Genomic DNA, 14,141 nt, shown 5'->3' with positions numbered 1-14,141 from the left:
AACGCAAAAGAAGAAAACGTTTTATTTTTTTAATTTCTTCCTTGCTTGGATTCAGAAACCGAATGCAAAGTATTGGCAGCGGCCGAGCAAAGTCTCTTCAACCCTTAAATCTACTGCTGATGGCCATATGGCTGAACTGACCTCCAACAGCATGATGGACGATCCCATAGCTTACATAATGCAGAAATTTGTGACCGATACCACGACCATCTAGTCATAGATAAAATCCAGCTGCTGTTGGTGGGTTACTTAATCTATATGGGTTAGGATGATCCACCCCCTGTGTACTGTTTTGATGTCGCAAACTCATAAGTACATTAATACTGTGCTAAGAGCAAGGAGGCAGTGTCCAGCCGGCTCAGATCTTCAGAGCCAGCCCATAGGATTCACAAAGAAAAGCAGCTCTCCCACTCTGCAACTAGAGACATCAAAGGAAGTGCCTAAGGGGGGACCCTCTTCCCCGCAGCATCGGAAGTGCGAATTGTAGATTATGCCGGGTCTGGCCCAGAAGAAGGTGACCTTGACCGTGGCATCCAGACTGGTCAGCGCATCTCTGCACTGCCCCACCAGCCTGGAGAATGTCGGCCCTGAATATAAGGCCTTAATGACCCTTTGGCGATCGGTCAGAATGGCTTTGCTGGCTTAAGCTCGGATTATGCCCTAGTCATCGGCAAGCTTTCAATATCACCAGTACCACCGCTTGCAATACACTGGAGAAATCTAGGAGACCGTACGACGGATGCACTGTGTGTATCCGAGAAGACTCCCACACCGACTCCACAGACCATTTTTGATTCATTGATGAAGAAAACTGTGCCATAGCCTTGCGAGACGTCGTGGTTTTCTTCTTCGCCTTTGTTGGAAAGTCCACACCAAAGTTTCTTGTGAAGTTCAGCTTGCGTCTGTTGTAGTCCGTGGAGAATGCCCAGATTTCCCGAGGTACTTCATGTAGGATGTTACTATGGCCGCAGGACTTCGGTGTCTACATCCGGACTCACTAATCTGACCGCACTGCACGCTACAACGTATTTAATGTAGGGGTCTAGGGTACATAGAGTACACTGAGAACATCTGTCAGGCAGGACTACAGAGCCACTGCACACACGGTTCTTTGAATCCTACTAAACTTCGTTCTACTTACTTTTTGCTCAAAGCCGGCCATCATACAATAGAACCGTATGTTTAGATGGGACACACTACAGTTGTGTATATCCCGAGAACCATCCTCGGCCGGAGACGCCATTTCTTTACAAAGGTTCTCTCGGAGGCATAGAAGGCTATATAGGCCTTCTCAGCCCGTAGTTCTATGTTTAGTCTCCTATCTAACTTCGGATCAAGGATTACTCCTAAATCCTTTACATTGGAGGTAAAAGGAGTGCTTGTTCATTCAGCCGTGAAGGATGGAATTCGGGTGCCTTGGTCTTAGTGGTGAATAGCATCAGTTGCGTCTTGGTTGGATTTATGCTGAGTCCACATCTTGCGTCCCGTAGGCGCACCTTTCCAAAAGCTCCTTCCGATTTTTGCGCCGTTGATGATGATAATGATGATGAATGGAAGTAGCGTAGAACTTAAAATGTGTCCTGAGGCTGAGACGATGGCACCGTAAAAACAGAGTGAGGTTTTCCTCATTACAACAAAAAAGAATAGAGAAATCTAAAGGAATTTCAAAGAAAATTATGAAAGTTGAGAAAACAAAATTCAACAATAATGCGAAAAGTAGGTGGAGCAATGTTTTAATTTCTGCATATAACTCTCGCAATAATATCATTTCCATTCGTTGGAAACGATAGCCACCAGCTTCCTACAAAATAATAAAGTACAAGCGTTGGAAAATTCATCTTATTATTCTTTTCACACTCCGTTATTGCATTTTTCTACTGTCCATGTTGAAGTTTTATTAGGAAATGCTGTAAAGGCCACCTCGCAAGCATAGCCTCTATCAAATACTTGAACACTGTAGACTTCGGCTTCCCCCAATTTGCGACTTGCACAAATAAACTCTCCGTTGTATGATTGCTTAACTTTAGTTTGAATATCTTCCGGCAACTCTCTGTGTGAAATCTGTGTCCTTCCTCTCGTAAAAGGCAGCGTGCATAGACTCTGAAAATAGGTATGTATATATATATCTAAGTAAAGGGTAAAGCGTAAAATATACAGGTTAACTGATAAGTTACATTCCAATTTCTTGGAGTACATGATACTTAGGGTAAATTAAATAGAGGGTGGTCAAATGATAGTAAAGATAATAGTAAGGATCACTGAGCGACGCCACGCCACACGGCTGGCAAAAATCCTGTGAAATGTCTCCTGTATTTTAACATCGACAGCTCTACTATCGAATCCTACCTCTACCTCCACGCGGTGACCGCTGGGTGTTTTTCTATCAAAACAGCAGAGGGAAGAGGTTGAAGATCAACCTGTGCCATAAACGGGAAAATCTATCCAAACCGGCCCTCCTGGTAAAAAGTGGAGCGAAGCGCCGACAAGGCTTTCTTGGAAAATATTAACGTGTTCAGGAACCCAGGCTACAACCTCGAATTAGGTGGATCAAACAGCAACAACTTTGGGAGCTTCTCCAGAAAGTATTCCGTATCAACATTATTATCCTCGCGCTCCAAAAAACGAAATGGTGCTAACTGTGACGTAGACGATTTCCTGGTTAGAGGGAAACACCGCTGTCGAGTAGCCAAAAACAGCCACAGCCATAAGAGCGGGACTCCTAAAATCAATGTAGAAAAGTTGAAAGACGTCCACAATTAAGGCACATTTCGATGCACTTCCTCAAGCTGATTTTGGGGAAGGTAGTGGCGAAATTGGCAAAAAATTACGAATGGTATCCAGAGTGCTGCTGAAAATACCCTTAGGCATATAGAACGGTGAAACGACTCAAGTAAAAGCAAGATGGGTTCAATATTTGCAAAACCTTTTGAACCCAGCGACAGCACATTCCGACCTCTTTACCAGCTCGGATGACCCGAATGAAGAACAAGTGCCCACACCCTCAACTTTGTACGAAGTAGAGGCAGCTTTGTTGAAATTAAAATCGCAGGAAGCTGCCAGAATCGATGGCATCCCAACCGAGCCATTTAAAGAAGGGAGAATAGTTCTCACCAGTCGAAACTACAAAGTAATCAGTAGAATCTGGACAACCGAACAAATATCTGACGACTGGCTGAACAGTATTATTTGTCGAGTGTACAAAATTGTGAAACTAAACAGGGATCTCATTGACCTGCACATGCTTCAAAGTGCTGACTAATATAATCATCGAATACTGTGGTGGCTTCAGATCCAGACGATCGACAACGGACCAGATTTCGCAGTTAAGCAAGTTATTGAAAAGTGCTGGGAATTGCGCCAATTGTTCGTTGACTTCTGTCTGACGTACAATAGTGTAAATCGTGATGTTCTGTGTAGATAATGATCCAGCTAAAAATTCCATCGAAGCTAGTCCGGTTAATGAAAGCTACAATGATTAACAACGAGGGTCAGGTAAAAGTCCAAAACGAACTGACACAAAGCTTTCCTATAATGTCAGAACTTAAGCAAGGGGATGGTTTGCCCCACCCTCCTTAACTTAGTAATCGAATACGTCGTCAGCTTCAGCGTCGGCTTTAGTTGATACCTGAGATACGTTGTTGGTAAAATCCGCACAACTAGTGGCGTATGCAAACGAGAATGTAGATATTCTTGCCTGATCGATGCTTCATGCGAAGGAAATGTTGAAGCAGTTCGGGTCAGCAGCGAGTGAAGTGAGGCTCAGGGTTAATGAATCCAAAACGAAATGCATGGCCCAAACTCGAAAGGTGATTGGTAGTATGCAGAACATTGCAATGACCGAGTATAATTTCGAACAGGTGGAAAAATTGGTCTACTTAGGAGCCCTACTCTCGAAGGACGGAAACGAAAAACACAAAATCCAAAGGCGGATTCCTATTGCTCATAAAACATTTTATGCTGCCCTCCCCATAATAAGATCGAGAAAAGTACATGGACGCAACAAACTACGCATTTACAATATATTAATATATTAATTCGTCCCGTACTGCTGTATGGATACGAGGTGTCGACTTTGACGCAAATGTAGGAAAAGCAGAATGATATCTTCGAGAAAAAAATCCTCCGAAAGATTTTCAGAGTCGTAAAAGAATGAGATGCCTGGCGAATCAGACACAATCAAGAATTTTATGAATTATTTGAAGGCCCACCAGCAAAGCCAATTGTAGTCGACCAATAGGGAAACGATCTACAAGGGGATGCCCTATCATGCGTCCCCTTTAACCTGGCCCAGGAGAAAGTGATCCATGATGCTGAGGTAAAAGCAAGAGGTACGATCCTCTTTAAGTCCACCTAACTACTGGCCTATGCTGACGATATCGACATCATGGGAACAACCACACGAGACGTACAAACTGCCTTCATCCAGATCGAGCAGGCCGCAATGGACGCGAGATCTTGGGCTGCACATCAATGAAGGCAAGACAAAATATATGGTGGCAACGTCAGCACCGAAGACGAATCAACCAACAACATCAAACCGCACTGGTCAAACAGGAAGAATAAGGATAGGAGAATACAACTTTGAGACCGTTGACAATTTTTCCTATCTAGGGTCGAAAATCACAACCGATAACAGCTACGATGATGAAATCCACGCAGTGTTGTTGTCAGCCAACAGAGCCTAATTTCAGCTTACAAAAACTGTTCTGCTCGAAACGTCTCACCATAGGGTCAAAGCTCTTACTGTACAAGACAATGATCTAGCGAGTCCTCATGTATTCCTCGGAAACTTGGGTTCTTAGCAAGAAAAATCGCGAACTCTTGGCCGCGTTGACCACATATCTTACACGAAATATAAAGTGGGCTGGTTCTATACATTGAGGAAGTTAGTGATCTTTCAGTGCGAAAACAAAGGTTTCAAGATGCCCCCAATGCCTTGGATCTAGCCAAGATGTGGTGAACTTTAGCAAATGCTACAAGGTAGTGACCCTGGATACCAGTTCTGTTCGGTTTGGATGAAAGACGCTGACTAGGTGTCCTTAGTTTTCTAGTATAAATTACCTGAGAGGATCTCTATGATATTTGTGGCTTAGGAAAAGCGGTACCCGATATGTTGACTTAATAACCTTTATATGTACATATTATATTCACCCAAGCGGGAATTACTACTTTTCACTTACTCGACAAAGCTACCAGGAGTAGCAGCAGCTTTATGAAAAGATCGCTGCTGCACGTTTCTCAAATAATTACCTATTAAAATAACGGAAAGACTATACCTTTTCCTCTGCAGCAAATATGCTTGAAAAGACCAAGCACAACAAAATTGCGTGAAACCACATTTGTACTTCTTATTTTTTCTCAATTAAAAGACCAACTGAACTCGTTTAGACGAAGCCAAAAACTTAATAATAAATCAATTACTAAATTCATCAATAAAACTAAAGCTAATTAATTGCATGGGAATTTTAGGGATTTTCACGTGTTATGGGCCCGATGAACAATTAGACCCTATCACAGTGACGAATTCAATTCTATGGGGTTTGAATTAATATTGACTTCACAGTAATTGGAAACGGTAAAGTCGCAAAGTCGCAAAGTTTGTAAGATTGAATCGTTTGTTTATATACGCTATGAGTGGTTTTACCAAAATGACTCGACAAAGACCTTACTCTCTTCTCCAACTGTTTCTTACCATGTAATTTCGTGCCACTAGAAAATATGTATAAACTCAATTACACAGGATAGTAATAGTGGAATTGACGTTCTTTACTTTTATTTTAGCTTTATATATATATATGGTTGCCATTCACCCCTTGCTGGGGTATAGCGCGTCAACCACATCTACGCGACATCATTCGCGGTTATCTGAAATGCGCTTCAGCTCCGCCACCATTTCCCCAGACCCTCGCACTCGTCCTCGACTGTTCTGCGCTAAATGCCCTTTGGCGACCCACTCGTCGTCCATCTTGAGAGAGTGGATTCCACTACGTGGCATAGCCCGCAATGCATTTGTCTGATGGCATCATGTCCCCTCTCTTTAATGTGTACCCTATCCACTACCACTTCCTTCTTCCTATCACATCGCATACGAGTGTCCAATGTCCTTGAACCGGTGAGATAGCAAACAGATAGCAAACAGATGTCCTCAGTGTAGTCGAAGTGTTTGTGGGAAGATGTCATCGTCCAGTAAATTCCTCCACGTCCTCCGGACAAGGCATCATGAAGAACGTCGAAAGGGAAATCGATGAACAGCAGGTGCAGCGAATATATAGGAAGACGCATAGCGGAAATTAGCCTGCTCTCTGTCGCTCAAGCTGTCGAGATGCTCTTTAATGCGTTCCAGGACTGCTTTAGCCATTACCTTTGCGACCGCGGGGAGCACGTAGATACCCCTCCAATTGTCACACTCAAAACGGGTGCCCTTTTTTGGAATGTTAACATTCGATCGAAAACGGTTGGTTTCTGAAAAGTGCGCATCATCATCAACCCCGCAACAACCGGTATCCGTTCTGGGTCTGCCTTAATAAGGAACTCCAGACATCCCGGTTTTTAGTCGAGGTCCACCAATTCGATATCCCTAAAAGCTGTCTGGCATTCTGACCTACGCCATTGATCCATCTCAGGCAGGGTCTGCCTCGTCTTCCTTTTCTACCATAAATATTGCCCTTATATAACTTCCGGGCTAGATCATCCTCACCCTTTCGGATTAAGTGACCCGCCATCGTAACCTGTTGCGCCGGATTTTATTCAAAATCTGACGGTCATGGTATCGCTCATCGAGTTCGTCGTTATGTAGGCTACGGAATCATTCATATGCATATTCCTCGACAATTGTAAGGGTCCCCAGAATGTTCGCTTTCTCCAATGCGAGCCAGAATTCCAAAGCTATACATTCTGGGCGGAAGTGTAGTAAATCTCTGGAGACTACGCCTCCCTCTTTTATGGCAGTGCGTTTTTGTACGTTTGTGAATTTCTGAGCGTAGAGCGTAAAGCTTGCCATGAAACCGAGTCCCTGTTCCAGAATTTGCTCATTGATTAGCACTAGATCAGTTTTTATCTCTGTAGCGAACTGCGTCAGCAGTTGCACTTCGGCGCATATTAATTTGTAGGATGCGGATCATGTAATTCCTTTCTAGCTCTACCTTAAAGATTCAACACCGCCCCCAACCCGTAGTGTGCGCAACACGCTCACCAAACGCGCCACGACAGAACAATTTTCGCTGTCATGGGAGGTCTTCGCTTGATGACCTACCTGACCGCTACTGCGGCATGCTACCCTACTGTCGGATCCCTTGCAAGCTGCTGACAGTGCTCCATAGTCCAGACACCTGTAGCACTTGGTGGGGGTTATTCGCATTTGTTCCCTACATACTACCCACCGAATTCAGTTTTTCCCGCTGTTAAAAAGTTTCCTCGCATATTGCTCGGCGACTTCCACCACAGTAAGTTTTTGGCCTCGAGCATTCACAGAAGTGATACCTATCCAGGCATTGGTTTCCTATGAACGTCACACTTTAAGACTTCTTCCACTTCGACCTTTTCGAACCTCGGCAATCAAGATCTCGGCTCTCTGACGGCATAGAGAGTTCTTTCTTTTTGTCCTTCTTTGCCTTTTTTGACACTGGAACTGGAAGTCTCCTTCAGGCACATCTTTTTCTTCCCACTTTTTCCCCGGTTCGCATTGCAGTATGCTATCTGCGATCCGTTCAGAGCTGATAGTGTTCTAAGCGAGAAGTCCGGCTGTTTCTGCTTTCCGTGCGTTTTCCACGGACGTCTACGGTTCACCTGTAGAAAGATTTTGCTGACGTTCTTCTAATGGCACTTCGACTCGGTTCATGTCCGAATCCACCTGCTCAGGACTAGCGATTTTGGTTAAGTGTTTTTCTGGAGCAGGAACGCTGCAAGTTATTAGAGTTCAGTCAATCCGTCGCGTCACTTTATAAGGCTTCCTCCCTTTGGGCGTCCCGGTATCACATCGGATGTTTCAGCCCTCGCTACTTTTTTGCTGTTTACTGCAATATGCGACGCATTTTTCCGAACCCAATCAACTCTTCGTCCTTCTATGACATTTCGTCCAATTTTTTAGTTTTGTTATGTTTGTTCCCCATGTAAGTTTCATCAACCCATATGATCAGGAACGGGCATGCCCTCGGGGCCTTCCTATCTACCTACGCTTAGCTGATCCCGAAACTCACGGCCGGATCAGCACTCGCCCGAGACAACCTGGTCTACTAACACCGTTTCAATGCACACTACTAGACTAGGATCCGCAGGGGCTAGCTTCTGACACACGTCAAACCTAATACTTTAGCAGAGCAAGGTTCACATCTCCCTATAGAGGTTGGCAGAGAGGTTTCGACGGCTCCGTAAATACCTGCATAGGTTTAAATTGGATACCTCGCCTGATTGTCGAAACTGGCATGAGACTTCGGATGATCCAACCCTACGTGGGTTCTTCCTATGCCTAAATTTATGGAAAAAATCAAGTACTTCGAAGTTGGTGAAAGGTGGTGAGGTAGGTGAAATCCTATCACCGGAAAATGTTGTCCGAAGGATTGGAATGCGATCCACTCCATGATCGCACCAATCCAAGGTAAACTACGAAAAGCGGAAAACGAACACCACACATAAAAGAAAAGAGATGTAGTAAACTACGTTAGCTTCGCTTAGTGTTGTGATACTTAATAATAGTTCCACGCGGCAGGTAGGGGGTCGGAATGGCTTTAGAGGTAAAAATCCCACACACTAATATGTCCAGGACAGTATTTTTAGAAAATTTACATCGCCTTAAGAAGAAAACAGACTGGCATTAAATTGATTTTACTAAGGATTTGTTCCACACAAAGTCTTAAAAACTAGTTAGTGAAAGTATTTCTATCAAGAAGAGCCAAGTTTCTCAGCTAGAACAAGTTTCATCTCCCTCTTTCAGATATGATGAACTTGCAATATCATTCATTCAGTAGTATTCGACCCTTGCGTAATGGTAAGGATATCTCCTACAGAATATGAACAGACCACTCTGTGGAACACAAATCAACGTCGCCTCCATTCTACGCAAACAACAAGAGAATACCTATAGAATGGGATCGGGATGCAATTGAGACCGCAAGCGTAGTGTATTCCTCTAAGTTGGGCTTTACCTTTGAATGCAATGCAGAGGGTTCCAGCGACATTTCGTAGACTCTTCCCATCTACGTTGCCAGTTGTATGATAACTTCAACCTTACCGCGTTCCTGCGTTCCATGGGTCCCTCCATAAGTCTCGCATGCTAGAGCACACTCATTTCTTCCACAAGTACTGCCTCCTCTAGTATGGTTCTAAAAGCGCTGCAAACCCTCAAAAGCCATCAGCTGATTAACCAAATTCACCTGCTTCCTTCTTTGAGCGTTTGCAAGCGCTTCCGCCCATTTGGGCGTCGCGCAAAGCAGAATGGATCGTACTACTCCAGCCAAAAGCAATCTTGAACAGTCTTTCGGACTGCCAAAGTTCGGCATTTCCTTCTGAAATGCATATTAAGTATTCACTAAAGCTCAGTTCGTCATCAATCATCATCCCCCGGGTATCTAATAGCCGACTTCAAGGCGACCGTATGTCCACCGACTTCCACTCTAATAGTATTCTTCTTTCTACGGTCGATCATTAAGACCGGTTCCCTTTTCTCATATAAGAACAGCTCGGCTCTTTCTAGCCCGGATTTACCGCTCTTACTGACGCCGTCGTGTAGACCTACGCACTTTGCTCTAACAACTAGTATAGCCAGAAGTCCCCATTCGAAACTTTATCTGTGACGGGAAGAATAAGAACCCCATTATACGTGGCCCTTCACAGCAGAGGAACCAGCACTAAGCCAAGTCGTATCCCCACTGCGATATCGTACTCTTTGGGCCTTCATCCGCCCAATACCAGAGAGTCCTCTCTCAAAGTAATTCTCGACCAGACTCGCCAAATATACAGGAACACCTATCAGCTAGCACCCCTTTCCAATTGGCGGAGTTAAAATTCATTTTTGGCATCGGTTGCCAACACGGCACAGCAGCCGCCACAACTCAGTGCAGATTCACCACCATGCTTGTTACATCCACCATAGAGTACTCACACCGAAACCCATTCTGCACCTCCATCCATTGTTGCGTTCGACGATAGGTATCGGTCTGCTACCATCTACAGCATTATCCATTCCATTATCCATCTTCCCAATTGTATACAACAGAGTTTATGCCGGAATAGTCGCAGTTGTGCGACTGAAGTGCGATTGAAGCAGTCTTTTCGCTCTTCCAAATGACTTCTTTTTAGCAGCCCTGCAGTTGTCTGTGTTTCTTCGATCGTCGCTAACGGTTTTTTCCCTTAGCGTTGGCCTCCTTGCCCGGAAAAGTTGCAATTTTGCTGTTTCACCAACAGTTGAGTTGCCTACTGGGGAGCAGTCACCTTCTGAACATAGTAACATCGCATAATTCCCCATTGGCTAGTTTGGGTCACTTTCTCTCACCGTACCATTCAGGAAAATGTCGAACTTGACCGCCGCGAAGAATGTGTCCCCCCATGAACACTTCCGCCATCCATCTGGACAATCCACCCAGCATTCTGCGTGAGCTCTTTTTGGAACTCGATTACCTTTGATTTCCATGCAGATTGCCTGATGATCACTGTGAATATAGTCCGCGTTGACTTGCCAAATAACTCTACAGGTTGAAGTGGCACTCACACTTCCCCTGAAAGTGGTTGAGGTCAGCGAATGCTGTAAGCAGAGCACGTCCTCTCACATTTGTTATCCGGCTGCCCAATTAGAGAGCCCACACGTTAAAATCCCCTGCGATTATTTTCGGACAAAGCCCTCATGCGTCCAGAACCATGGCGCTCAAGATCTGCTCGTACTCCGCAAGTGTAGTCCTAGGTGGAGCATATCAACTATGGATTCCTACCAGGGGATCAGTTTAATCTTAAAACTATCCCAGGTTCCACTGAACTTAGCTACAGTCAACACCAGGTAATACTGCGAAAATGGCTCCTAGCAGCTAGGAACATGATATCCCGAATCATCTGGGGTGGCTCACATAATGGAAGAGGGGTCTGACACGATCGGTTAGACTTTGCCGGTTGCTGTCGTTCCAGATTGCGCGCTGTTGTATTTATTAGTAATAATCTCATACTTCTCCGAACTGCCTTAACCGTCGTGCGTGCACTTTCCTCAATCTATTCAAAAATATGAACTGCTTTCTGATACTTATTCTTTACCAGGACCCTATGCACTTTCTTTTAGGCCATCACAGCACCTCTTTGAGGATTACTTAGAAAGTGTCATTCATCGCTTGGATTCGTCTACAGTTTAGTATGAAGGCTGCTGAACCATGGCTGGCAATTGAACCTCTAGCTGAAAGTCAACAGTTCTTCCTCCCATGACTTTTCTGACTTCCACTCTCGTAAATTGTTTTTTTGGATTTGGATCCATGCCCTGGCAAGACGTTTACCTAAGCGAGCCTACATAAAACCAAACGTTCCTTAAAAGTTCATAGTTTCTATACTAGTGGACAAGCTGCATCTTTGGACTGTAGTCCCTTCTCGACACCTTTCATGGAGCAGGGCAGGACAGTCCCAAGCTGGTGGGATCCTCAGATGCCGCGCTTCACTAAATATCTGCGCCAGGAGGAGGAACAGCGACCGGGGATGTGATCTAATTAAGGAGGGAGGGTTCGCATACATGCAAAAGGGGGTGTACATTTTTTCACCAAATAGAGTCTTATCACTTTCCTTTCTTAATTTTGACGTTTCTTGGAAAGGTAGAGAGTAGGGGGGGGGGGGGGGGTTCGAAAGTTATTATTTCTTTAACGGACCCATTCTCAGAAACTACCCAACCGAAAATATCAAAAAATCAAGAAGTTGGCATAATTGGTGCCTAGGCTCTGAAATACTCTCCATGCCGACATCTGTTCAAATAAAGTTAATAATATTGCTATAATTTTTAGTAATTGACTACAAACAACCTCTTCATCCTGGAACCATGTAGCAATGTAGGCTATAATAACATATAGAGCATAATCCTTCCAAGTTTAGTGGAAATGGCACTATTACTAATAAAGTTATAATAGGTCAAAGTTGTCGCTTCTTTGCAAATTCAAGACTTTGAATGTCAATATCCGGCGGAAGTGGATTTTCTCATATAAAATATGCATACATTACATGCTAGGTTCTAATGGGACAAATGCACACTCAAATGGCTTTATAAAAGAGACACACAAAACCTTTCAGACTTAAAAAGTGCGGCTTTCAGTTTCCCGACTTGCCTTTAAATTTTTAGTGTGTAACATACCAGTCCCCTCAGCTGTTTATGAGTGCCTGAGTCTAATTAGGGTAATTACCAACTCCTGCCAAAAGAGCACGATCTGCACATCGAATGAAAAATATCATACACATATAGAATATGAAATTCTCCGTCCAGCCAGACGCCCCTTCCAAGTGGAAACCTTCGCTCGGATAAAATTGGGAAGCAATTTTGACCTATATATCAACAAGCACCCCTATTGCTTATGCTTACTGGAATTGCAGATTCTACCGGTAAGTATGCTATCTTAAGTGCGAAGGTCTGAAGACTTTAGAGACCCCACCTAGGGAGGAAAAGCTAACGGATGCATTGAACCGTGGCCTATTATAGCTCCTCCATTTCATACATAATAGTTGGATTCTGAAGCCACATATGAAGATGTTGGAACTGCGGCGAAGCGGAATATTAATGGCAGTTTGAGGAACGCTACCGTTTTTGTTTTGGATGGGTCTTGTTGGCCCAATACGCACACTGCCCACTATCAAAAAATTGGAAATACGATCACCAGGGACGATGCGGAACAATACCCGGAGAGCAAAGCTAACACCCGATCATCGTAATGAGGCAATCCGGCTTTTTAGCTATAACCAACAACGACGTTTATCACAAAATGTTTACTCACGCCGCCAAGTTTACGGGAGGTACAGACATTCATCGGTGGTCGATGCTTAAATTGCTACCAGGAAAAAAGCCACCAACTGCCGCAACTGCTTAAACTCGATCGGCTGAAAAGAAACGTTTCTGATATAATATTCAAGATAATCGAGCATCATTTCACTGACCGATCGGTAAACCAATGTGGAGCTTCACAATTACGGAATCAGAATCGGCTTTTAACATCACTGTTAGGTCTACTCTGAACGCCCCAAAAACCAGAAGCCAAAACTAACGACGATGCAATCTTCGACCCCGTTCACCTTTTACTAGGGAGTCTAATTAGGGAAAAACCACGGGCGAATGCAATACAGACGGCATTGCCTCCTAGAGTGTGCCCTAGGCATTACTATTGCGGACATATTGGAGACCATGTCAGAAAGTGCCAAAGGCCTTACCACTGAAGTTGTTACGTAAAAAGCAGAAAAACTAGAGAAGCTCCTCCGTTCTCAAGGAACCGGGGTTGACGTCACTAAAAACCAGTTGAATCTCAAATACTCAATTATACAAACCGAATTTCTAGTCGACTATGTAACTGATGTTTCTGTTTAACCCAAGAACTACACAAACCCAAACAAGGAACACAAAGCCCTTGCACTTTTTAATTCCAACGGCAAATGCATCGAAACCTTTGGTAAGATTCTTCTAACAATCGACTTGAGTTTTCTACGCCGCCTTTCCTGGATATTCATCATTGCCGACGTAGTCTCAAACTCCTTGAAATAGGCAGGGATTTCCATCCACTGCAAAGTTGTCTCCCGCGACTTACTCATATTATCTTCACTCGACTATGCCCAACTCTGTCAGGATCTTCTCGCTAAAGTAGCCAGCACAACTCGTAGCCTTTATCCTCACAAATCGAAGATAGCCAAGGTATATTTCCAGCCCTACATCGACAACGGCTTGTGTTAGGCTTACTCGAGGTCCTTAGTCCAGCGCGCTACACTTCGGTTCAAAAAGCAACGAATTTCGACTATTACCGATAGGGAATTTTTCAGCCATGCTGCGAGGATATACAATATTTTTCAAAATTGATCTGCGCCATGCATTTCACCAAATTCCAAAGTCATCCATGACATCCTGATTTTCTCCATGACACTCTAGGAGCATGAGCAATATCTGAGAACTGTGTTCTAGCGTTTACTCAACTACGAACGGTCTTGGCAAGGTG

The 14,141-nt window shown here is 44.1% G+C and overlaps 1 protein-coding gene across 1 annotated transcript; it reads right to left on the bottom strand.

Moving 5' to 3' along the window:
• Positions 1-1,732: 1,732 nt before the first annotated feature.
• On the bottom strand, positions 1,733-5,412 carry LOC119646859. The gene is made up of 2 exons (XM_038047482.1): positions 5,277-5,412; positions 1,733-2,100 (listed from the first exon to the last, which is right to left on the bottom strand). Exons 1-2 carry the CDS (start codon positions 5,337-5,339, stop codon positions 1,852-1,854), a joined length of 312 nt encoding a protein of 103 aa, XP_037903410.1. The 5' UTR covers positions 5,340-5,412; the 3' UTR covers positions 1,733-1,851.
• Positions 5,413-14,141: the final 8,729 nt, after the last annotated feature.

Source organism: Hermetia illucens, chromosome 1, assembly GCF_905115235.1.
Source record: "Hermetia illucens chromosome 1, iHerIll2.2.curated.20191125, whole genome shotgun sequence".
In the NCBI taxonomy this organism is placed as follows: Eukaryota; Metazoa; Arthropoda; class Insecta; order Diptera; family Stratiomyidae; genus Hermetia; species Hermetia illucens.
This window is presented reverse-complemented; position numbering and strand designations above follow the sequence as displayed.

Excerpts from the sequence above, each read along its gene's own strand:
- LOC119646859 (XM_038047482.1), bottom strand. The coding sequence starts at position 5,339 with ATGTGGTTTCACGCAATTTTGTTGTGCTTGGTCTTTTCAAGCATATTT. Across the intron at positions 2,101-5,276 it reads TATTTGCTGCAGAGGAAAAG|AGTCTATGCACGCTGCCTTT; the intron begins GTATAGTCTTTC and ends ACCTATTTTCAG.